This window comes from Pangasianodon hypophthalmus, chromosome 1 (genome assembly GCF_027358585.1).
Source record: "Pangasianodon hypophthalmus isolate fPanHyp1 chromosome 1, fPanHyp1.pri, whole genome shotgun sequence".
Classification (NCBI taxonomy): Eukaryota; Metazoa; Chordata; class Actinopteri; order Siluriformes; family Pangasiidae; genus Pangasianodon; species Pangasianodon hypophthalmus.
The window spans coordinates 15,943,293-15,969,438 of NC_069710.1; the positions used below are offsets into that span (position 1 = coordinate 15,943,293).

The 26,146-nt window shown below is 39.7% G+C and overlaps 2 protein-coding genes and 1 non-coding gene across 4 annotated transcripts; 2 read left to right on the forward strand and 1 right to left on the reverse strand.

The window, feature by feature from the left end:
- The first annotated feature begins 1,096 nt into the window (after window positions 1-1,096).
- On the forward strand, window positions 1,097-5,567 carry ppp1r8b (protein phosphatase 1, regulatory subunit 8b). The gene is made up of 7 exons (XM_026926329.3): window positions 1,097-1,268; window positions 1,936-1,996; window positions 3,096-3,249; window positions 3,364-3,578; window positions 3,720-3,864; window positions 4,000-4,064; window positions 4,824-5,567. Exons 1-7 carry the CDS (start codon window positions 1,216-1,218, stop codon window positions 5,157-5,159), a joined length of 1,029 nt encoding a protein of 342 aa, XP_026782130.1. The 5' UTR covers window positions 1,097-1,215; the 3' UTR covers window positions 5,160-5,567.
- Window positions 2,115-2,276, forward strand: LOC113534246 (small Cajal body-specific RNA 1). Its single transcript, XR_003403486.1, has one exon. It is a non-coding gene; the product is annotated as a small Cajal body-specific RNA 1 (non-coding RNA).
- Window positions 5,568-5,718: 151 nt separating the features above from the next.
- Window positions 5,719-20,706, reverse strand: LOC117597545 (cytochrome P450 4A12B-like). 2 transcript variants are annotated; one of them, XM_053235814.1, is made up of 12 exons: window positions 20,430-20,706; window positions 19,577-19,721; window positions 19,039-19,083; window positions 10,446-10,573; window positions 10,207-10,331; window positions 9,968-10,119; window positions 9,780-9,886; window positions 8,756-8,946; window positions 8,412-8,545; window positions 7,228-7,292; window positions 6,948-7,030; window positions 5,719-6,305 (listed from the first exon to the last, which is right to left on the reverse strand). In XM_053235814.1, the coding sequence occupies exons 1-12, from the start codon at window positions 20,631-20,633 to the stop codon at window positions 6,134-6,136; spliced, it is 1,551 nt and encodes a 516-aa protein (XP_053091789.1). In that variant the 5' UTR covers window positions 20,634-20,706; the 3' UTR covers window positions 5,719-6,133. The 2 variants fall into 2 exon arrangements, with proteins under 2 accessions (XP_053091789.1, XP_053091791.1); XM_053235816.1 differs by lacking the exon at window positions 19,577-19,721 and having other exon boundaries at window positions 20,430-20,653.
- Between the last annotated feature and the right edge of the window lie 5,440 nt (window positions 20,707-26,146).

Consider the following 26,146-nt stretch of genomic DNA (forward strand, 5'->3'; position numbering starts at 1 on the left):
TTTTTATTTGCAGTAATAAACACAAAAAGATGGCATGTTAAAAAATGACATGATGTAGTTCGTGGCATCGACAAATCAAATTTCAGGAACAGGATTTTAAAAAATCTTCTCCAAATTCATCATCACCATATTCTAATAGTGTATGAACGTAGTAGACTAAGTACAATTATTATTAATATGTTGCCCAAGTAACATTCTACAATTCATTTCTTACAGCAATAACAACCATAGCAGGGCTTAGAAAATCTTTAATATATTGATTCATAACCAATCTTTTCTAAAGTTCAGTATAATTAAATACAGAATAAAAATTAAAAAATGATTAAAAAAAAAATAAAAGTAACAAACACTACAAAAAGCTAAGTAACATTTTATAATCTATTTCTTGCAGTTGCATCATAACGCAGGTTAAAAAAAAATCAATATCTCTAAAATTATATGAACACAGTACATTAAGTACAAACCTGAGTAACATTCTAGATTTCCCAGTCTACCTCATTCCCCTGCTTTTTGAGATGTTTCATAAAAATACCACTTAAGGCACATAAAATCCATGTAGTCTAATAATAATAATGATCAATAACAGTAATCTATTGTATCATATGTCCCAATTTACCTGACATCTGCACATGTGCATCTGACATGTGCACATGACAATAAACGCTTTGAATCTTGAATCTTGAAAATGATTCATTATATACATCTTACGTCTCTCTCTCTCTCTCTCTCTCTCTCACACACACACACTCACTCTCTCTCTCTCTCTCTCTCTCTCTCACACACACACACTCACTCTCTCTCTCTCTCTCTCTCTCTCTCACACACACTCTCTCTCCCTCTCACACACACACCCACACACACACTCTCTCTCTCTCACACACACACACACACACACACACTCTCTCTCTCTCTCTCACACACACACACACACACACACACACTCTCTCTCTCTCTCTCTCACATACACACACACACACTCTCTCTCTCTCTCTCTCTCTCTCTCTCTCACACACACACACACACACACACACACACACACACTCTCTCTCTCTCTCTCTCACACACACACACACACACACAAACACAGACTAAATGCACGTCAGGGGGCGCTACAGCCGCTCAAGCTAACAATCCGCTCGGAATTCAACCGAAGAAGAAGCAGCAGCAGCTCTGGTGGGAGCCTCTACCCATAGTGCCATGCAGCTTTAGGAATGAATGATGGCAAAAAATACACCAGCAAACATTCCAAATTTTGATTGTCCCTCGTGGTAAAGAGTGTTATTCTTATTATTTTGAAAAGATTTTCATTTGCTGCCTTGACAGTGTTGTTCATTGTTTACTATTTTTGTCAAAAGGTTACTTTAGCATGTTAGCTCTCGAAGTGTTTTGCATATCTAGCTAGCATGATGCTAGTAAAGGTTAGCTAGCTAGCAAGGGAGATGTGTAAGTTCGTAAGTCATTTTAAAGGCACTGAGTATTATTAAGAAGCCTCGGGACAAACTGTTATGCGTGGTTAATAATAATGCTTGAGATTGCAAACATGATGAGTTTTCTGAAAGCTTCTGTTTAATTAGCAGAGCGGCTAGCTGGCTCGCTAATTAACGGTGATAATGTTGCTCTGTTTATAAGACACAAGGTTGTTACTGTGATTGTTGAGCTAATTTAAAAAAAGTATAAAACTGGCTCAACAGAAACAAACAGTTTAATTTTTATTGATATATCACCAGTGCTGCAACGTTGGATATATGCTATTACAACAACACAAAGAAAACAACAACAACACAGCTTTACTTTAACTATATATCACAACTTCCTGATTACACGCTTGGGCACTTTTAATATCTAGGTTTATCAGATTTCCTTTGCAGTGTTCAGGACTGGAGCTAAACTTTGCAGAAGGATCATTTACGGTTGTGTGTGTGTGTGTGTGTGTAGGGCAGGTAAACCTCCACCAGGGCTGCATTTGGACGTGGTAAAAGGAGACAAACTGATTGAGGTGGGCAATCCTATTTATCTTAATGGAGTTTTAATTTGTACCTGCATCCCTTTTTATGAAAGAGTTCACTGTACCATTTGTGCATTTTGCATTTCTTCAGAGCATAAAGCTGATATGTATGCACTAGATACTAACCTGACTGTCTGCTGCCCAGTAGTTTTTGTGCTGGTGCACTTCGTGGCTGTCGGGTCCAGAATGGTGCTATAAAAACATGCGCCCTGAGATTTAAGCACTGAGAGGGAAGTCACTACCTCAGCTGTTATTACTCAGGGACACACACACATGCGAATTTGTATTTGATTATTTGATTTAAATGAGTGATCTTCAAAATGGGGTCTGTGATTTAAAAAAAAAATTTTTTAATTTAAATTTTGTTTAAGTGCTGGGAACCACAGCCCACCAACATCGAAGTTATTATATTTATTATTAGGTTCTTACAGTTATTAGCCCATTTGACTTGAATTGAATGAATTTATTCCAAACCTCAGTAACTGAAAAAGCAAGGAGGCCTACAAATAATGTCAAATTGAATGCTGGAAATTTGAGGAGTAAAAGATTTCTGGCTCTGAAAAATATCCACAATATCCAGAATAATATAAATAATAAGCGTAATATTTGAATAGTTGGATTATATTCAGAGGAGTCTGTGAAATTTACTTTACAGTTAAAGGGGTCCCTGACTGAAAAAAATTGGAGAGCCACTGGTTTAAACTATATCAGTAATATTCCAAAATATGCCAAGCAGTGATATTTTCAAGAACATTGTCATGTTTAAGGATGTGCTGATGTAAAAAGCCAGAATGGATCAGATTGAACTCATTTTCTGATCCATTCCACTGATGCACTTTGAAGTGATGGTGACACGGATCATGCACATGAACAGATAAGACATATTAAAATTTAAGCCACCATCATGTTTGTAATATTTACAGAAGGTTGCAGAGAGTTAGCTCTATTACACAGAAGATGTCAGTATTGGATAGTAGTCATGCTATATATTGGTTGTTTTAATGCATCATCCATTTAGTGTGGAGCTTATTAATTTGTCACAAAGTGAATGCTTGAAAACATGCTACTTACAGATTTGGTGTCTTTGCAGAAACTGATCATCGATGAAAAAAAGTTCTACTTGTTTGGGAGAAACCCAGACCTTTGTGACTTCACCATTGATCATCAGTCATGTTCTCGTGTCCATGCTGCACTTGTCTACCACAAACACCTAAAGAGGCTTTTTCTCATTGACCTCAACAGCAGTAAGTCTTCACAGGCTACTGAAGCAAGTAGTAGTGACACCATGGCCTGACTTCAAATGGCATGAAATTGTAGTAATATACATACGATGCGTCTTTTGTCTACACACCCAACAGCACATGGCACGTTTCTTGGACACATTCGCCTTGAGCCCCATAAGCCTCAGCAGGTTCCTATTGACTCCACTATGTCTTTTGGTGCCTCCACACGTGTCTACACCATCCGGGAGAAACCTCAAAGCCAGGCTAATGTGAGTGCGGGAGACAAAGCGGGAGACGATGAGGAACTGAAAGGACTGCTGGGTCTTCCTGAGGAGGAGACTGAGCTGGAGGTGTGTATACTGAAGTGTCTTTTTTCCCGCCTTTTTAAAAAGCATGGTATACAGTTTGTCTTCAGATGTTTTATTTCAGTGTAATCAATAGCATTCTCTTTCATATTCATGTGTCCTCTGTACTTCCACGGATCATGGAAGAACTTGACTGAGTTCAACACTGCACACAACAAGCGCATCTCAACTCTGACCATAGAGGAGGGAAATCTGGATATCCAAAGGCCCAAGAGGAGAAGGAAAAGTTCCAGAGTGAGCTTCAATGAAGAAGAGGAGATTATCAATCCAGGCAAGCATAATTTTTCCTTAAGTATTCCTATTATTCCTGTTACTTGTTTACTTGAAATATGTTACCCTTTGGTTTTCTGTGCTTAAAAAATCACCACATTCTTTTATACTTTTTTTTTTTCATTTTCCTCCACAGAGGATGTTGACCCATCTGTTGGACGCTTCCGAAACATGGTACAGACTGCTGTTGTTCCTTTAAAGGTAAAGGTGGCTCTGTATTTTGCCTGTTGTGGCTTGTTCAATGATATGTCAGGAATAAAACATGACAGAGCATGCTGTAATAGGATAATAGTCAATGTAAGGATGGTGTGATGCCTGATGTGAAGGAGCATTATTGTTATCAACCTGTAGATGATTATTTTCCAATCACAGCATGTCCTGAAGTGTTTTATTCCTTTTACACCACAGCAATTTGCCAACGATTACAATTTTTAAATTTATCATATGGCATACTTTTTTTAACCATTTATACTTATTTCATGTTCTGGAACTTCAGCAAAACAAGTCAGATCCTGTTATCATTTATGTTATAGCAGCTATAAACAGCTGTTTCCATTATTAAATTTATGAGACAAAAAAATCCTGATGATGCCACAGTCATCTATGGCTGGGAGTCCAGGAGAGTGAGGGGTGGCATACTCTCACCTGTCAATCACAGTGATTCAATCACGCCAATCACGGGTGTCTGTGAGCTCAAGCATGCTGTCTTCATGTGCCTCGGAAGAATAGAGGATTAAGGGGAAAGCTGGGTGGGTGTTAATGATGGGTGGGATTTGGCCATGACTAAAAAAAATTAGGGAGAAAATCGTTATATTTTGAAAAACATTACATATTGTAAAGTTACTGAGAAGCTGGAAGCGCAAAGTCCAGAAAGCATAGCCATGCTTTGGTATAAGTTAATTATAAAAGAAACCCATTGCATCTGTCTAACTTCATTTTTCCCTCTTGCTCCATTAACAGAAGAAAAAAATGGAGAGTGGCAGTGTTTTAGGGATTGAGGACACTGTTGCACATCATGTACACAGTTTCCCCTTGAAAGGCGGGCTCTATGGAGATCTCCCACCCGCTGGCCATGAGGCTCATGCTGCAGGGGGCACCATGCTGGGTGGACTCCCTCTACCAAACCCTGCTCCAGAGGTGGACTTGGCCCCAGAGCCTCCTCTACCACCTGTTACACTCAATCCCACTCCTGTCTCAGGCCCATATGCTCCAGAGGGGCTCAGTGAACCCCGCAAGAAGAAGTATGCCAAGGAGGCATGGCCTGGCAAAAAGCCAACTCCATCTTTACTTCTCTAGCTGCTGGTTAACCTGGACAATGACAGTCTCTGGACAGTGGAGCTACTCATGATTTTATGGATAGATTGTGATTTTTACTTGTATTTTCCTCTTTATATCAGTGGATTAAAAGACATTCCGTTGAAGCAAGGCTCTAGAAAGTAAAAACAATTGGAAGGTCTGAGATATGAAATGATTATTCAAACTCTGTAATGCTCAAGTTTAGTCACTAGATGGCAGAAGGACCGTATGAGACAAAGCATTTCGGTTCTTAAGAGCTTTCCAGTAAGGTCCCTCCAGCTAAATATGTCAAAAACATTTTTACAAGAACCTTGCAGAGATATCCTTTGTTTTACTTATGTAATGTTTTCTGGTATATTTTTGCTTTTGTATGTCAAAAACAGTCAGTAAACCTTAAAATTATTTTTATCTTGTGTTCATGATTTTTCCTGATGTGCAGCATAAAACAAAGCATGTTGCACATTTTACACCCATGTATTAAAAATAACAATGATACCCTGCTGTCTAATACTTGAAACCACATGTTTTGCTAATTCTGACAAGCATCTCATAACAGGACGGATCTTATTAATGACTGTCCGTTTCACAAGGATGCTACGATTAATTAAACTATGTCCAGGATTACACCTTAACAGAGTGAAGCAAATAGTAAAACAAAGTATGAGGTGTGTTCAGAAAAAGTGAATGCAAGTTAATACAGATCACACAAAGTATAAACAATAAATGAAGAAATTTGGTGTACTGTGGCTTTCAAAATAGCATTACAATTTGTAAACAATCATTATGTATACATCTTCCTTATTAGGTAATTTAATTAAAAGATTTGATTAGTAGCTGATGAACATTGTTTATTTCTAATAGGCAATATAGTTGGCGGAGTTGAACATAGTCTTAAGAATATTAAGAGTTAGTTATATAATTAAATTCATGATTGTCAATTAAAACAGTAGTATTTATATTATTTGTATATCTTTTCAATTTTCCACTAATTTGATCTTGAGGTGTATACCATTGAGAGATTTGAGCACTAGTCGAGAGATCATCTTTGGAGTATGATCTGGATCTTTGATGAGAACATACTTCCTCAGCGTCAGAGCCACGACCACTTTCATCTCGTTCAAAGCAAAGTTCTGGCCAATGCAGTTCCTGCAGATAATATCATAAAAAGAATGTAATCAACAAATGTCGATGGAAGTGGCAATAAATCTGTTATTATTGAGAAAGTAGCTTATTAAATGTGGGATTTTTTTTGGATTACACATGAATATGTTCACCTTATTAAACATGACTACTGATAAATTACGATTATTATTATTATTATTATTGCTACAATTCAATACTAATATCATTATTGTGCTTTGCCTTCATATTTCAACATTATATTTATTGTTTAAGATTTAATCCTATGATTAACTCCTACTCCTCACTAAAAGATGCTCTCAGAACTTTTATAACACATTTTTACTCCCAGCTTTGAATGATTTTTAAGACTTTTTCAATTTTAAGTGGACTTCTATGACTATTAGGACTACTTTACAAAAGCTTTATACATACTGAACTAAAATAAATTGGTAAAAGAAAAGCAGTGTAGATTGTTTAAGATATTAAAAAATCCAAAATGTGTATATCTCTTTCAACATGTCATGAATGAAAACTCAGTTTTGCCATCCTCCTGGTATCCTCCCCTATTTAAATACTGTAAATAGCTTTCTGTGGATAAAATTTAAATCAGTGGTTCCTCCCTCTTTAACAGCGCCTATTTTGCAACGATATCATGTGGATACAAACCTTGGTCCAGCTGAAAAAGGCACAAAGGCATGGGGTGATCTCTTAGCAGTGTTCTCTGGCAGAAATCTCAGTGGGTCAAAAACCTGTAAAAATAACACAATACTCTTAACACAACAATACAATTAGTCGTTACCCTTTATATGCAGAAAATATCACACTTTTGATTCTATGTGGTAAAGTAATAATGACTTAAATAATTTATCTAGGCTTACAGATGGGAAAACAAGCTAACAATAAAAGCTGAACGTAAAGATATAGAAGTAAGGCTATGGGTTTATACCATTGGATTCTCCCAAACTGTAGAGTTGTGATGAATTCCATAAATACTGATTCTAATACGCAGACCTATGGGGGAAAAAAAAAATTATGGTTCAGCTAGTACATTCTCTGGGATTATGTCTTTATAACTGTTTTTATGCTATTCTCATAGTGTATGCAGCAGGTTACAGTAAAACAAACAACTTGGCTAATGTTTCACCAGATTACCACTAAGATAAAGGTCATACAGAGTGATACTGTGAGCCTTTATTGCTTAATTAAAGTCTCCATTCAGTGTAATAATGTAGCATAAAATTTGTTGAGCTGGACCAAGATCAATTAGGCAGTAATAACAAGTGACAAATTATGATGGCTAAATTGCAGCAGAAGTGCAACTGTAACGTTTTCTACTTTAAATAAAATTTGATTCTTTGTAGAAAATATACACTTACTGTACAATTAATAGGAACAGCTGTACACCTGCGCATTTATGCAGTTATCTGATCAGCCAATCGCGTGGCAGCAGCACACAGATACATACGTCATACAGATACAGGTGAAGAGCTTCAGTTAATGTTCACCTCAAACAACAGAATGAAGAAAAAGTGTGATCTCTGTGACTGTAACTGTGTTATGGTTGTTGGTGCCAGATGGGCTGGTTTGAGTATCTCAGAAACTGCTGATCTCCTGGGATTTTCACACACAACAGTCTCTAGAGTTTAACAGAATGGTGCAACAAACAAGAAACACTGAGTGAGCGACAGTTCTGTGTGTGGAAACGACTTGTTGATGAATGAGAATGATGAATGAGAATGACCAGACTGATCTGAGCTGACAGGAATTAACTCAAAAATCCTAGGAGATCAGCAGTTTCTGAAATACTCTTGACCTGTGTCTGCATGATTTATGCTTTGTGCTGCTGCCATGTGATTGGTTGATTGGATATCTACATAAATGAGCAGGTATACACATGTTCCTATTAAAGTGGATGGTGAGTGTACAGTACGTATTATCAATATGCTTACTTCCTTATGTTTTGAGTGTAGAGCAATGACAATCCTGAAGTAATATTATTATATGACGCTAGATCATAGCCACTTGCAAACTCATTCTAATCTGTTAAAATGTCTACAAGGCCACAGTTCCCTAGTTTTAGAATTACTTTAGCTCTAGGAGGCCGTACTATCATGAAGAGAGAAAACGTACCTGCAGGAACTGTTCTTCCATCAAAAAAAGTAATTGGCTGGGACAACTTCCGTCCCATTCCTGGAACAGGAGGGTACATACGCAGGGATTCCTTAATGCACATTGTGGTGTATGGTATTTTACTGAGGTCCTCCCTAAAATACACACAGTTGGTTAGAGACTCAAATAAACACACAGGAAAAAAAGAAATGGGTGCTACATCAATAGAAATCTAGTAGAATGTGGTCTGTCTGGGACTGATGAAGTTGGCAACAGGAACAGATAATCTATAAATATAAGCATTTTGCTTATAGTAATTGGCTATCTGATTACGAACATCACAATCATAATGATAATGACTGTACCACTCGATAGTATCCTTTCCCATCAGCACTTGCTGGATCTCCTCTCTGCACTTCTGCTGATGCTCAGGATTGCAGGCCATGCTGTAGAAGATCCAGGAGATACCACTGGCAGTAGTGTCGTGTCCCTCAAACATAAAAGTGTCCACTTCTGCTTGGATGGCTTCATCTGACAAGCCCTGCTCCTGCTCATCCTACACATCAAGAAAAACCCCATTTTGTCTCCAGGTTGTTGTTGTTGCTATTGTTGTTGTTACTATTACTCTTATTGTCATAAAGTGCTTTGTATATAAAATATTAGAAGTATTCATGATAAGGCACATTAATGAAACACTCTACAATCAGTAATAAATAAACTATAAATATATGAATTGCTACAAATCATGAAAACTATATTTAAGATAAAATGGCCCAAAACTAGTATGTTTTTTTTCTATTTAATCATGATTTTCAACAAAAGACACCAGCGCTTTTCTAAACACAGACGGTAAAACATTTTTCTGCAGTACTTCTTTCACTGTGACAGTAGTTTTTAGTATAGTTAAAGCGCTTACTTTAACTTATTTAAATCAGTTATACTATGAACAACTGACACTGAGAGTAAAATGAGTAAATTTTTAAATATTCCATATAAAGAGTAATCAACATAAAACAGTACCCTGCTTGAAAACTCCTAAGCTCAAGCTACAAATTTGTTAATCGATCCAAATATTTTAGAAGGAGTAGAGGCAAGAAATCGCTTTGGCTCTAAACAGTGGCCCACTCCTAACCATTGGAGAATATCTATAGCAGTATGTGTGTGAATGAGTACGAGGCTTGAGTGTCACATTACATGGCCCAGAACATGATCCCTTTCAGTGACAGTTATAGAATTACTGTGTTTTCAGAGTCAGTCACTGGCTCAACAAAACAGAACAGCAGTCAACACCCCCGTGTTGAATGTAGCCAAGTAACTTTTGTAGCACACAGTATGGCTTATTCATCAGTGATAATAAAAGAGAAAAAGAAGGCAGTGGTAATAACATACACGAGCACATAGAAGAATATCCAGAAAATCTAAATATCTCTTCTCCTGAGCCTCATCGTGTTTCTTCTTCTCACTTAAAGCTTCTCTTCTCTGTCGTATGACTTCATCTGCAAAGACAAAAGGCCAGATTTTAATAGGTTACATTGACAGCGGCCTCCAACAGTCTGAACAATTGCATTCACATATACCTGTATGGGTGTGTGCAATCTTGCATGCTTTTCTGAATATGTAGCCATGTGGACTCAAGTGAAAGATGATGTCATTGTGATATGGAAAGACGCGAAACCGTACGTTCACCAGGTTGCACAGTTCATACACTGCCTTTATGTATGGGTTGGACCTGTTGAAAGGAGACTGGTGTGATTATTACTACTTGACTTACATTCATATAAGGTATGCTCAGCCAGGTTTTCTGCATTTAACCCACCTCTCTGTCTGACAGTTGCTTTGGCAGCTAAATGCACACTTCATTATGCTGTCCAATGTCATCAGACTAACATGCTGAAAAAGTTCAAAGGTCTGCCCTGTTCTTGTGTACACTTCCCACTTGTCCTTTGGGAGAGAATGATTATTAGAAAACACACTGGTTGCACAAATTAACCAGGTAAAAGTCTAAATTTCATGTCACAAATTAACTCACAGCTATCAAATCAAAGATTAACTCACCAGCATCACGTTGGCTGAATCTGCCATTAGCTTCACATAAGGCTTTAATATATCATAATGGAAGCCTGGTGTGAGGAGACGTCTGTGGCGAAACCATTTCTCTCCAGCATTAACAAGTAAACCTTCTCCTGAAGAGACAGAATAGCTGTCTGAAGTACAGACACCACTTTTCAGAACTGCTCTATTATAATATTATGTGTCCATGGTGTGGAGGCATTGCGTTTTTAGGTTGTCTGTCTGTGCGTCCGTCTGGATACATGTTAGTGCGATATCTCAAGAACGAGTGGTTGAACATTTGTAGGATTTATATAGAATTATCGTTGTAACCAGCAGATGAACTGATTTAAATTGATCCAAACAAAGTCAAGGTCACAGCAAAGTCAAATGTCTGAAACTGGTTTTCTTCAATAGTTTCCTTCCTGTTTGTCATACAGATATGTTACTTACACGTTCGTGTTCAGGAACTCAAGGCCCATTTTCTGTATGTTTTTATCTACAGTTTTTGCCACTGGTCCATCCATGTGTCTATCCGTCCCTCTGTCCAAGATTCTCATTAATGCGATATCTCAAGAAGTGGTTGAGTGGTCGAATAGGATTTATATGGAATTCTCATTGTAACCAGCAAATGAACTTATTAGTTTTTGGAATTGATCCAAACTGGGTCAAGGTCACAGAAAGGTCAAATTTCTGAAATAGTTTTTCTTCAATAGCTTCCTGTTTTGAAGTATATTTTAGGGATAATTCAAGCATACAAATTAATAACAGGAAGGACTAGACTTGTTTGCGGTCATAGGCATCCCAAATGACGCCACTAGCATTGGGTCAACGTTGTATTAAAGTAACAGTACTTTACTTCAGCAATGTTAATGGGTGCTCTACCCACCACTGTTCACTACTAGCAGTGAATTACCTAGTAATCCAATTATTGAGTAACTCCTGTAGACTCCACCAATTTCCACCATTATTAATTTATGTAGTGTTGTGAGTTTTGTATGGCTACTCCAGCAAACTTTAGTTGTACATCATTTTTGTAAGGGTTCGCAGTAATTAATTTTGTAATGTCATATATATCATGCTGATTCTTTATTTTCTTTACATGATACAGAAAAAAAATATGTAGTTTAAGTTTGACCTCTGTGTGACGTCATTCCTAGTCGCCCAGTTGCATCAGGCTCTCAGTTCAGCATGTGACTAGTCTGTGTAACAAACGTGCATCAAATGTGTGTAGTTTTTATTCTGACCATAAATTGTATGTATTTAGCCATATTTGAGACCCATATATTTGCAGTTATTATGTTATTGTGTTAATGGGGGACAGGGATTAATTTTTCTCTCATGCATCCCTTAGCTGACAGACCGTTGATCTGAGGGTGTGTGTGAGCGTCCCTTGTCCTGTGTTTTAATAAACTGCAGGTATGTTAAAAAAAAAAAAAAAACACTATACGATCACATAACTGAAACATATTGGCTGGATTGTATTATTTTATTTCTGTTAAATTTAATGTTGATGTGTATAAATGCATCTTTGTGAGATATATTAAGTGAGACACAAAAATCAGTTCAGCATGTGACTAGAGAGAGTCAGCTGACAGACCGTTGATCTGAGGGTGTGTGTGAACGTCCCTTGTCCTGTGTTTTAATAAACTGCAAACACAGTCCACCAAAGAGCCTGGAGTCGGTGGTTCATTTGTGGCGCTGAGTGAAATCCGCTACAAATTTGGTGCCGTGACCCGGATTTCAGCTGTCGCAGATCGCCGGGAGAAACTTTTGCAGACACTTTCTTCAGCAAGATGGAGAGGAGATAAGCAGTAAAATTTAGACATGGACAATCACAGTTTTACACACACCAGATTACAGGAAACCTTGCCAGATGCAAATGTTGAAAATGTTGTTACCCCTGTGAATGTTGGTCCAAGTTTACCAAGGGTTTCCACTGGGTTGGGGTGGGGGGGGGGCTCTGTTGAATAGTATGTTAGAGCATGATATATCTACCCCATTAGACTCACCGTTCAGCAAAAATGCAAATCAGTAAGGTCAGGTTAGGTCAAGATGTGATTCACCAGCCTCTCATAGTGAAAGACATGGTGCTGCAGGAGGTGACCAACCAAATCAGTGGCAAACCATGGCAGACCTAATGAAGCAGCTAGGTAGTGAGATAGGTAACCAGATAGCTACCAGCTTGTCATCAGCAGGGAAAAATGTCCAGAGAAATAATTCAAATGTGCAGCACTCTTCAGCACAACCTCCTGACTGGTCAAATCTCAACCTAATTATCAGACACCAAGATGTCAAAGAACTTCCAACATTCAGAGGTGACAAAACAGACAGATGCACCATTGGTGAATGGGGGGACCTGATGCAGACATATCTGAACAGAAAGGGATTTGATGTGTCAGAACAAGGCCAGGAGATTCTTGATAGACTGATGGGCCGTGCTAAAGATGTTGTAAGGACCTGCATTCGCAATAATCCCCTGATTAATGTGAGTAGAGACCCACATGTTATCTTCTCTATACTGAGACAGCATTTTGGGGATGCAGTTTCTTCTACTACTCCTCTGAGTGACTTTTATGAGACATTACCCAGGCGCTCAGAGAGTGGCTTAGATTATTGGATCAGACTTAATAAGGCTGTAGACCTTGCAGATGAGTGGTTAAAGAGACAAGGAAAAAGAGTCGAAGAGGCTGGTCATGAAGTAACAATGATGTTTGTTAGGCACTGTCCAGAGCCTACCTTGTATGCGGCCCTTCTGGGTAAACCACTGGAGACCTGTACTGCTAGTGAGGTACAAGCACTGATAGTCATCACAGAGATAAGCAATCAGCCAATGTGGAAAGAAGTGTGCAGAAGGTTGACGAAAAGCCTCCTGTTGCCTTGTGTATGACACAGCAGCAGGTTCCCAACAGTAGTCAGCCCAGTGGTCTTGATCCTGCTCTCCTTGGTAGAGCAGTGTCTCTTCTAGAGCAGATCCTCATCTCGCAGAAGGGACAAGATCCGAAAACAGAGCAAGCGAAATCTTCGTATGGAGAGGCGAGTGTACATTCTGATTTCTGTAGGGTTTGTAAGGCTTGTGATCACACAACAAAGACACACTGCTTTAAAGAGGGACTGTGTTTCAGATGTTGCAAGACTGGGCACAGAGGCTTTGAATGCCCCAACCGAAAGCCATTGAAACAAGAAGCAACCAGAGGGTCCCCTGAATCTGAGTGTCCTTTAAACTAGAAAGCCCACACTGTAAGGGCAACAGTGTGGGCACCAGCCAACTAAAGCCCCTGGAGAATTCAGTTAATGTTCAATTCAAGATAGTTGACAGTCTGACTCAAAAAGCTAGCAGTGAAATTGAAGCGAGTACCTGTGAGAATAGTTGTTCACGTTTCCCTCAAGAACTGATTTATAAGAAAATTAATGATGTGGATGATCTTTTCCGAGCTCCAGCATTAGTTGAGGGACAAGAAGAACTCTTAGCCCTTATAGACAGTGGATCTGTAACCTGTACCTGAGTGAATCAGCTGAGCGTATACTTCAGGACCACAATATCATCTGTGATAATGTGAGTAAACCCCTCAAAAAAGGACTCACTGGATGTGGAGGCAAGCAGGCAAAGCCAAAATGCACCTGCTTGGATGGAAAATGACAGTCAATTTTTTTAGTTGTTCGAGGCCAAGATGATGATATGATTGTAGGCTCTAATGTTTTGAGTGTGACAAAGCAAGCCAAGAAAATGAGCTGGTATTGGGAGAGTATTTCTCAATCTGTCAAGGAAGGCAATCATAACCACCTTCTCAGTCTGCTTTCTAATGTTGACCGTTGGCAAGGAGATAAGATGCCAAAGAGAGTTGGCACTGTATTGTTGAGACAATGTGTGACGCTGGAGCCACAACATGAGCATCTGGTCTGGGGAAGGTTGAAGGAAGAGGTCCCTCTGTCTGTTGGGAGTACTGTAATGGTAGAGCCTTCAGCTTCTCGATCTGTGTATCCGTGTCTTGCTCTCGAAGAGATAGAGTTAACAGAGGGCATGAATCATGAATCGAGAGGGGTCCTTCAGAATGCTCACAAAGGAAGTGAAATATTTCAAACAGACCACACAGTTAAGTTGAGACAGTTGGGACTGACTGAGATTGATACTGACTCTTGTGAAGTCAGTGACTTCTGGAAAAAACAACTGTCAGATCTTATCGTGCGATATGAGAGCACTTTCTCTCGTGATAAGCTAGATTGTGGAGAGGTTAAGAACATTGTCCATAGGATACACCTAAAGGATGAAAGACTTTTCCATCTACCTTATAGAAGGGTCCCGCCGTCTCACTACCAGAAATTGAGACAGACACTGGATGAAATGGAGGTATCATCCGGAAGTCTAACAGTGAGTGGGCCTCACCTTTAGTCCTAGTCTGGAAGCCCTCTGGAGAATTGCGAGTGTGCACAGACTTCAGGTGGCTCAACCAAAGGACCGAGAAAGACACATACACACTGCCCCATCAAGCTGATGCTCTTGCGTCCTTGGGTGGAAACTATTATTTCAGTAACCATGGATTTAACATCAGGGTTCTATAATATCCCAATCCGTGAGGTGGATAGTAAATATACAGCATGTCCCACTCCAGTGGGACTCTATGAATATAATAGGATGGATCAGGGCTTATGCAACAGCCCAGCATCTCTCGGATGATGACTGCAATCTTTGGAGACCAGAACTACGTATCCCTCCTTTGTTATCTGGATGATTTACTGATGTTTGAAAAGACTGAGAAGGAGGCACTCGACCGCCTTGAGATGGTATTTTCTCAGCTTAGAGATCACAACTTCAAACTGTCCCAAAAGAAATGTTACTTTTTGAGGAAGGCTGTTAAGTTTCTGGGACATATTGTATCAGAGAATGGTGTCACAGCTGATCCAGCAAAAGTGTCAGCAATCAGTGAGTTCAGGGTGGTGGATCTGATGGAGGAAGATGGAAAGACCCCATCACCAAGAAAAATCAAGTCTTTTCTTGGAATGGAAAACTATTATTCCCATTTCATAGAGAGTTTTTCAGTGTTAGCCAAACCACTATATAAACTGACTGCAGAACAAAGGATTAGGAGAAAAGGTGGAAAAGTTGGCCCCAGTGCTGTCAAACCCAAGCGTTTAAGCCCTGAGGACTGGACTTCAGAGTGTGACCCAGCTGTGGAAAAGATCAAACATGCACTTGTTAACACTGTTGTTTTGGCTCACCCAGACTTTAAGAAACCCTTCCTCTTGTCCACTGACGCATCGATGGATGGATTAGGTGCAGTTCTTAGTCAGACACCAGAGGGGGAGAAAAAGCCAAGACCAGACTTTGCGAGCAAGTCCCTGTCAAGGGCTCAGTCCTGTTACCCAGCTCATAGATTAGAGTTTTACACTTTAAAGTCTTTTCAATAGGGGAAATACAGATGAAACAAAGAGCAGATCCTACTATTGCACATGTAGTATTCTTTGTTGACAGGAGAAAGAGACCATCATGAAGAGAGAGGGATAACGAGACAGCACCAGTATGTGAGACTGCTGAAACACTGGGAAAAGCTAGAAGTCAAAGGCAGTGTTCTGTACCGCAGATCCAAGGATACCAGGTATCAGCTTGTGCTTCCTCATTCGCTGAGAGCTGCGCTCTGAAAGGAACTCATGATGATGCCAGTAAAGTAGGGCAAAGGGGACTCTTCACTTGGTGCTCGAGAGGTTTTTCTGGTCTGGCATGGACACAGATGTCAAAAGATATGTTTCGCACTGCAAACGCTGTGTGGTTGGAAAGACCCAGGAACCTGAGGCCAGAGCACCGCTAGAATCCATCAAAACAAGTGCACCACTAGAACTTGTATGTATCGATTTCTGGTCTGCATAAGGCAAACATGGGGAAAATATTGATGTTCTTGTAATAACAGACCATTTTTCAGAGTTAGCCCATGTGTTCCCATGCCCAAATCAAACAGCCAAAGTGGTGGCTCAGAAGCTGTGGAATCAGTTTTTTTGTATATATGGTTTTCCACAGAGAATACATTCGGACAAAGGAACCAATTTTGAAAGCAAATTGATTGCTTAGTTACTGCTGGTGTCTGGTGTCCGTAAGTCCCATATTACGCCCTACCACCCGATGGGTAATGGGCAAACAGAAAGATTCAATCGCACACCTGGTAATATGATCCGTAATACAACCACAGTGAACGTTACAGTGATGGCTGTGTAGGAACTCCAAGATTATCAAACTGAAGAAATTGACTGTCTCTCCAACCACACACAGGACAAAGACATTCCTTTACAACAAACAGGCCTAAGATGGCTCCAGCCCATCTAGGTTAAATGACTGATAGTCAAACATTAGGGGATGCTAATGGTCATCAGAATTCAGGAACACCCCAATAAAAGGGTGTAAATTACCCCTCAGTGGAGCTGGAACCGGAACAGAGCTGGAACGGGAAGAGACCTTGCACCAGAAGACCCCAAGGCTTTCCTTGCTGAACATCGCCTGACTCGACCCTTCGCCCAACCTCCCAGACTCCATCCTCCCTCTCCGGCAACGATCAGCAGCTTCTCCAAGATCCTCCAACTCCAGTCCGACTAGAACCTGCTGACCACCAGCCACTACTTCCATTCACCACCCAAGCAAAGTAAGTATTGATACCGCCCAACTTCATTAAGCTGGTGCAGTAACACTAAGAGTTCTCTAACCAATTCACAAGTTAATGCCGACACACTGATGGTTCACTCAGATCAGGGTCTAGTGACTTCTCATACTTTTGTCTAAGAACTGAACCTTCTGATTGTTATCACTGGTTCTACTCATGCCATATTCCTACGTGTATGAGTGTGTATGTCTGTGTGTGTGTTAGTTGTATGTAGTAGTCTATGTGTGTAGTAATTTAGTGTAATAAAGTCTCATCAATGTTCAGGGTGATGTGCTGTGTTTTCTTGCTCACCATCTAAGTTCCTAAGGTGCCTGATCTTAGTACCCTGCTCTAGAAAGGTCATCATCTGAGGAAGTATTACTCCCGGTAGCCACGGTAGTGATAACTTACCAGAGTTGGTAAGTTACGCCTCACTATACATTTTGGTGGACGAAATGAGCAGTTAATGGCGTAAATTAATTCTGATAGAATTTCCCCAAGATAATCAATATTGCTGTTGCATTAATGACCTTTACTCCCATAATAAATGAAAGATTAAACTAAGACAACATCTAAGTGAGCTAAATTCCTTACAGTTGTGATATGGATGATGTCAGTCTAACTGATCAGAGTACAGGTGATCGGAGCAGTGCTTCCAAGTCAGACCCAGCTGGAATGGGTATAGATGATGAAGAAATGTTAGGAGAGTCCATCAGCAATCATAGTGTTCAAGCAGAACTTGTTGCCATGCAAAGCGAAGATAGATTTGAGCGATCAGATAGTTGTTCCAGGTTGCAAGTCCCAAGTCGTAAAACCAGAATCACACCAAAACTGTCCCCGACAAAAGTAACTGTACCAGACACTGTCCTGAAGCCAAATGAAGGAATTGTGAGAACCAGGTCAGGCAGATTAGTAAAGCCTGTCAAAAGCCTGTCAAAAGACTGTAAGCAGAGGAAACTTTAAGCGGTTTCAGAAGTACTTTATTGGGGGATGGATGGTTATATGTCTAAGGGCATATTTCTTCCAAGCAAGGTCTTTTGCTATTCACTTGAATGACTGAAGTCTGGGCGTCCTCCTTTTTAAGGAAATTATGTCACCTCTATAGCCTTAAAGTTTGCTGAAATTTAGGAGGGGAGAGTGTAGTGTTGTGACTTTTGTATGGCTATTCCAGCAAACTTTAGTTTTATTTCATTTTGTAAGGGTTCGCTGGAATTAATTTTGTAATGTTTATATATCATGCTGATTCTTTATTTTCTTTACATGATACAGAAAAAAAATATGTAGTTTAAGTTTGACATCTGTGTGACGTCATTCCTAGTCACCCAGTTGCATCAGGCTCTCAGTTCGGCATGTGACTAGAGAGAGTCAGGTATATTTTTTTGCATCTCTCTGTGATATCGAGTAAAAATGTGTTACAATGAGTGAAAATATGACTCAATATTGATTACAGAAGTGTTATAAAGCTGGAATAAGTTCAAATATGTACTTTTCAGTTAATAGCAAAGCGGATATTTAGAGATATATTAGTGAACAGTGTGTGTTTGATGTTGCCGCCTGCGCGCCAATTTAGAGTTTTCCCGGTTAATATAAGTTTTATATATATAATTTTGGTGGATTGACTCTGTGAAAGTGTTAGTCTGTGTAACAAACGTGCATCAAATGTGTGTAGTTTTTATTTTGACCATAAATTGTATGTATTTAGCCATATTTGAGACCCAGTTTAATGTTGACGTGTATAAATGCATCTTTGTGAGATATGTTAAGTGAGACACAAAAATCAGTTCGGCATGTGACTAGAGAGAGTCAGCTGACAGACCGTTGATCTGAGGGTGTGTGTGAGCGTCCCTTGTCCTGTGTTTTAATAAACTGCAGACACAGTCCACCAAAGAGCCTGGAGTCTGTGGTTCTGTGGCACTGAGTGAAATCCGCTACATTTAGTTTGTAGATATAAATGTAAATCTCTTGTACAACATCACCTATCCAAGGGATGAGAAATCTATATGCAAAGTCGTCCTTTGGTCCTGTGAAACAAAAAAGCAAAACAGAATGAATACATGAAGTCAATCAAATGACCATAGATAATAATTTAATTAAGCAATATCGCACAAGCAAGAGTACTGTTATACTGAATACGGGCATGGCTGTGATTCAGCTGCAGATATTCCGTATAACAGCATGATCGTCAGTGTGATATTGCTTTTCTTGCAGTTCTCTAATTATAAGAATAGCTTAGCTGGATAAAGCGTTGCGTATGTTGCCATGCCAACACACAGACTGATGTACAGCCTATAGTAAGTGTGGTAATGGTCTGAATGTAACGAACTATTGCTTGAATTTGAATTTTAGATTGTGAACACAGACAAGTGGAGTGATACAAACAGTGAAATCTCCGAGTGCTTTTATACTAAATATCAGCACTCATTGAACACAGCTTGTCCAATCAAATTAGTTGAATGGAACTAACTGTTAAAACATGTATAGCTTGTTATAATTATATGCAAACAAGATTTTCACCTGTTGATGCCAGAAGGGGCTTGACATAGGTTGGATGATGGACAAACAGATGTATACTATCTGGTCTAAACTGCATTGGGAAAGCAAAGGGATATTGTTCTCCCCATTTGGGTATCTTCTGTAAATCTGTTCCATCTTGCCGAAACTGCAAAACACAGTCAACCTTGAACAGATATCGATAGCAAGAAAACTAAAGCACAGCGTCTACCTATCCTCTGATAAATAAAAAAGGATTTGGGGGATCTACTTGGAACCTTCTATTAAATGCAACATTCTTGTACATAGACTTCTTCATAGACCCTTTAAGGATTTTTTCTTAAAGAGCGACAAACAGAAGAATAGTCTAGTGCACTAGATTTCTTTCTAAGAATGTATGCACTGCAACTTATTCCCAGTGTCCTAGTATATTCATAAATCTGCAGTATGGCATGTATAACAATGCCAAAGCCTAGGATTCAGTTTATGACACAATGTGTTTCTGTGACAGCACAATCATTTAGACTAAATGTAAGTCAATAACCTGAATAGACAAAGGGTTGGATTTGTAGCCCTGAGACAAGAGCAGTAGGTGAGGGATTAAGTTCTGTAATACTGGTTTATAGGCCACTGTGTGGTTTTTATGTTTGTAAACTATTCAGCTGAAGTGAAAGAATGTGTAATATTCTATATTATATACAGTGAGTCTACATATCCTGTAGTCCACGGCTATATTATCAGGCGCATGTCTGAATCTGGACATATTATTAATAGTGGTTTAAGCTGTACTCTGTGTGCCAAACTGTCATTAAATGTATTTTATCAGCAGAAGTGAAACATTTGAGTGGGAATGGAAGCACTTTATCTTCACTCCTACCTCTGTAACGTGTCCGAGAAGCCAGTGACCAGGAGGTCCAGGAAACTGCTCTAAAGCTCGCATCCACCGCTTTCTCTTTATCGACCATTTAATCAGTACCGCTGAAATGTAGATTATGAACACGACTGCCAAGACATGATAGAAGCGAAATGCTTCCAAGTTAAACTGTGTGAGTTTCAGGAAATAGCTGCTGATCTCCATCATTAACCACCGCCGCAGTTTACTAACTAACAGCCCACTGCTGCTGTTGTTGCTAGTGTGTGTGTGTGTGTGTGTGTGTGTGAGAGAGAGAGAGAGAGACACACACACACACACACAGAGTGAGAGAGAGAGAGAGAGAGAGAGACACACACACACAAACACATACACAGAGTGAGAGAGAGACACACACACACACACAGATAGAGAGAGAGAGACAGCTGTTCACCCAAACCAACCTTTGTGGAAGACACTCTGGAGGGTTTTTGGCTTGTCCCTCTGAGGAACACTAAAAGCATACATCAGATGCTTTTTTCCAATCAGAGATGGTTCCAAGTAGAAGACCTTTAGGGAGTAAAGAACATCTAACAATCCAAAGAACCCCAGATGAACCGTTTCTTTACGAGCATAGGAACATTTAACAAAGCTTATTATTTGTGAATGAGTATGTCTTCTTTAAAGGACATCACTAGTGGGGTGAAAGGTGGCAATTATAGAAGCCCATTAAAAAAAAAACCTACAGACTTGTTGTGACTAAACTGTCTACACAATAAGCTAAACAATACTAACTGAAACATAATTATAACAAAACTACAAAATCATGCAATATTGATGAAATAGGTTTCAGTTTCCCAACCAATAGACCCCCCCCCCCCCCCCCCCCCCCCCCCAAAAAAAAAAAAAAAAACCAAACAACAATGTGTGTATATATATTCAGTCAGGTCCATAAGTATTTGGACAGTGACAGTTTTGGTAATTTTGCCTCTGTACACCACCACAGTGGATTTGAAATGAAGCAGTCAAGATGTTACTGAAGCATAGACTTTCAGCTTTAATTCAAGGGGTTTAACAAAAATATTGCATTAACCGTTTAGGAATTACAGCAATTTTTTACAGAGTCTCTCCATTTTCACAGGCTCAAAAGTAATGGGACAATTGACTGATAAGCAGTTTCATGGCCAGCTGTGGCCTGTTTCCTCCTTATATCATGATAAATTAAGGAGATAAAAGGTCTGGAGCTGATTCCAAGTGTTGAATTTGCATTTGGTAGCTGTTCATGGGAACTCTCAATATGCCGTCCAAAGAGGTGTTGATGCAAGTGAACGAGGCCATCATTAGGCTGAAAAACCAAAGCAGACCTATCAGAGAGATAGCAGAAATTTTAGGAGGGCCAAATCAACAATTTGGTACATTCTTAAAAAGAAGGAATGCACTGGCGAGCTCAGCAACACCAAAAGGCCTGGGAGACCGCAGAAAACAACTAAAGTGGATGATTGCAGAATTCTTTTCTTACTGAACAACAACCCCTTCACAACATCTAGCCAAGTCAGGAACACTCTTGAGGAGGTAGGCCTATCATTGTCAAAGTCTACAATCAAGAGCCACCTTCATGAATGTAAATACAGACGGTTTACCTCAAGATGCAAACCGCTGGTAACACTCAAGAACACAAAGGCCAGATTAGACTTTGCTAAAAAACCTCTAAAAAAAAGCCTGACCAGTTCTGATGCAAGATTAACTTGTACCAGAATGATGGGAAGAGAAAAGTATGGAGAAGGAAAGGAAGGGCTCATGATCCAAAGCATACCACATCATCCGTCAAACATGTGGAGGCAGTGTTATGGCATGGGCATGTTTGGCTGCCAATGGAACTGGGTCACTGGGGTTTATTGATAATGTGACTGTTGATAGAAGTAGCAGGATGAATTCTGAAGTGTACAGAGCTATACTTTCTGCTCAGATTCAGTCAAATGCTGCAAAACTGATAGGACAGCGCTTCACAGTACAGATGGATAACAACCCAAAACATACTGTGAAAGCAGCCCAAGAGCTTGGAAATTAAATGTTCTTAAATGGCCGAGTCAGTCACCTGACCTCAACCCAAATGAGCTGCTTTTCATTTACTGAAGACAAATCTGAAGGCAGAATGACCCACAAACAAGCAGCAACTGAAGATGGCTGCAGTTAAAGACCTGGCAAATCATCTCAAGGGAGGAAACTCAGCATTTGGTGAAGTCCATGGGGTCCAGACTTCAGGTAGTCATTGACTGCAAAGTATTTACCTCCAAGTAATAAAAATAATCCTAATATTTATGATTATATTAGTTTGTCCCATTACTTTTGAGCCTGTGAAAATGGAGGAACTCTGTAAAAAATGGCTGTAATTCCTAAACGGTTAATGCAATATTTTTGTTAAACCCCTTGAATTAAAGCTGAAAGTCTACGCTTCAGTCACATCTTGACTGCTTCATTTCAAATCCACTGTGGTGGTGTACAGAGGCAAAATTACCAAAACTGTGTCACTGTCCCAATATTTATGGACCTGACTGTATATACATATGTAAATCTAGTTTAGTCCACTGCCCATGATTTGTGTGATTGAGTCCAGCTGAGTCGCCACTTTACAAGAAAATGTCCTGGAAAAAAAAAAAATCAGGATTTCAAAATCAGCAGCGAAAAAGGAGGGTGGTAGTGAATGGGCCAAGAAGATAACCACTTTCAACCAACTTAGACAACTAAGTTAGCTAGGTCATTTTAGCTACTAGGTATGCTTACGCTAAGTACGCTGGTTGTCTACTATGCTTAAGAAGCTCTTCAAAATGTATTGGGTTTGATGCATTTGTTGGCACAAATACAGAGGAACAAAAAACTGAAATGAGTAATAATGAAGTGAATGAGTAAGTGAACAAGTAAATGAATGAGTAATGATATAAAGTTCCATCATCATTTGTGTCTCTCTGGACTTATCTAAACACTATAGATGTTAATTTAGTGCTGGACAATATACTGTGGGAAGACAGAACATGATGAGATCCAAATCCAAAGTACATAATCTGTGCTGTTTCCAGTAATGGCCACCTCCGAGTAAAACTGAATTCAACAGCAGTGGAACTGCTACAAATGCACTAACCAGTCAATTTAGTTAGTACTAGTCAGTTTAGTTGAGTACTATCCAAGTTCAGTGAACCTTGGCCCATATCACATTATTGTTACTAATCATTGCACTACTGATTTGGCAGTGTATGATTAGTGCTCTTGGATTATCTGTTTATAATAGGAACCAACTATTTTTCATTTTAACCCATCTTTGCAGAAACTGATCAATGATGAAAAAAGTACTACTTGTTTGGAGAAATCCAGACATTTGCCAGCATTGTACATCATGAAGTTTTTATTTCATTATACTCATCAGCAGCATTCTTTTTCAGGTTTTGTCGTTGTGTGTACTTTTTGGATCATGAAAATCTGGACAGAGTTCAATACTGCACACAAGAGGAGAAAGAAAAGTTCCCACCCAGAACATAATTTTCCCTAAAATATTTATATTATTCCTGTTATTTGTTTACATTTTGTGTGTTTCTTTCCATTGTTTAAAAAGAATCACTGCATATTCTTTGTTTTATACTGACTATGTTGACCCTCTCTGTGGTGCAGACTTATGAGGCCATTTTAATACCATTAATCTGTGAATTTGTGGAAGTAATTCATACTTGCGAAGATTTAAAAAAAAAAACATACTTCTTTTTACACTCAATCCCGCTCCTGTCTCAGGCCCCTACGCTTCTAGAGGCGCGCAGCGAACGCTGCAAGAAGAACTATGCCAAGGCAAAAAGCCCACTCCAGCTTTACATATCATGATTTCTATTTCTATTTTCCTATGAATGGCATAAAAGATATTCAGTTGAGGCAAGGCTCTGGAAAGAAGATAATGACTGGATCATATGAGAGAAATGATTATTCAAGGCATGAAATGATATGCCTTTAATACTTGACTTTAGTCACTAGATGGCAGCAGGACGTATGACACGATGCATTATGGTTCTTAAGAGCTTTACAATAACGTCCCCTCCAGCTGAACATGTCAAACATTTTTATAAGAACCTTGCAGAGATATCCTTTGTTTTACTTATGTAATGTTTTCTAGTATATTTTTGCTTTTTTATCACAATAAAACACAGTAAATTTTATTTTGTGTTCCTGATTTTGTATCTGAATGTACAGACTGGAATGTATTGAGTAGAAGCAAACAGCATGGACATTGACAGACAGGTTGGCTGCTTCACTGATTACATCAACTTCTGTAGAGACACTATTATACCTACAAAGTCTGTGCAATGTTTCCCAAATAACAAACCCTGGATCACTGGTGACATCAAGGCTATCCTTAACCAGAAAAAGGTGGAAAAAAGGTTTAAAGATGGAGACAAAGAAAGGCTCAAACATGTCCAATATGAGCTGAAGAGGAAAGTGAAGCAGGCTAAGGAGGACTACAAAAACAAAATAGAGAAAGACCTACAGCAGAATAACATCAGAGAGGTGTGGAGGGGAATTAACAATTTGACTGGCTACAAAAAAAAGAACAACCAGGCACCAGTGGGTGATGTGGCAGAGCCAGTGAACTCAACAAGCTCTTCAACAGGTTTGACACTGTTACAAATGCAGCCTGTACACGCACAACCCCTCATTCTTCCTCTATGTCTCCTCCTCCATCTACTTCAACTCCTTTGCCTACACCTGTATGCATCTCCACCCCTGCAGCTTTGCCCGCTCCTTCACCTGAGCATGCTCCACCTTCTGTCACAGTAACAGGAGTGAGGCTGCAGTTACAAAGACTATGCCGTGGGAAGGCAGCTTGCCCTGATGGTGTTTGTCCTAGACTGCTTAAGGACTGTGCTGCTCAGTTGTGTGAGCCTCTGCAGAGGATCTTCAACCTGAGTTGGGGAGGGTCCCGGCTCTGTGGAAAACATCTTGTAAAGTTCCAGTACCTAAAGTAAAGTGTCCAGCTGAACTAAATGACTATAGGTCGGTGGCTCTCACATCCCACGTTATGAAGGCTCTGGAGAGGATGATTCTGCGCCTACTAAGACTCGAGGTTAAACACGCATTGGATCCCGTGCAGTTTGCTTACAGAGAGCACATTGGTGTGGATGATGCTGTCCTCTACATGTGTCACTGTGTTTTGTCTCATTTGGAAGAACCTGCAGGTTACGTGAGGATTATGTTATTTGATTTTTCGAGTGCATTCAATACCATCCAACCAATCATCCTTAGAGACAAACTGAAAGGGTTGGGGGTTGACCTCTCATTTGTTTCCTGGATCACTGATTACCTGACAGAAAGGCCACAGTTTTTCAGGCTGGGGAACTGCATCTCTGGTAAAGTTCTAAGCAGCACAGGGGCTCCACAGGGGACTGTTTTGGCTCCATTCCTGTTCACACTGTACACAGCAGGCTTCACCTACAATTCTGAGTGTTGCCACATTCAGAAGTATTCTGATGATACTGCGATTGTTGCATGTATCAGGAATGGTCAGGAAGAGGAGTACAGAGCCCTGATAAAATCCTTCAGTGACTGCAGTCACAAAAACTGCCTCCTAGTAAACACCTCTAAAACCAAGGGAATGGTAGTGGATTTTCAAAGGGCTAAACCCCCTCCTTATCCAGTCAGCATCTATGGTGCGGACATTGAAGTGGTGCCAGCCTACAAATATCTAGGTGTGCACCTGGACAATAAGTTGG

Bases quoted from the DNA above. Each gene is read 5' to 3' on its own strand.
- ppp1r8b (XM_026926329.3), top strand. From the start codon at position 1,216: ATGATGGCAAAAAATACACCAGCAAACATTCCAAATTTTGATTGTCCC. The intron at 3,865-3,999 runs GCAAGCATAATT...TTTCCTCCACAG, and splicing joins AGAGGAGATTATCAATCCAG to AGGATGTTGACCCATCTGTT. The intron at 4,065-4,823 runs GTAAAGGTGGCT...CTCCATTAACAG, and splicing joins CTGCTGTTGTTCCTTTAAAG to AAGAAAAAAATGGAGAGTGG.
- LOC117597545 (XM_053235814.1), bottom strand. From the start codon at position 20,633: ATGATGGAGATCAGCAGCTATTTCCTGAAACTCACACAGTTTAACTTG. The intron at 7,293-8,411 runs GTACGTTTTCTC...TTTCCCCCATAG, and splicing joins TGGAAGAACAGTTCCTGCAG to GTCTGCGTATTAGAATCAGT. The intron at 6,306-6,947 runs GTTTGTATCCAC...TATTATCTGCAG, and splicing joins CCTTTTTCAGCTGGACCAAG to GAACTGCATTGGCCAGAACT.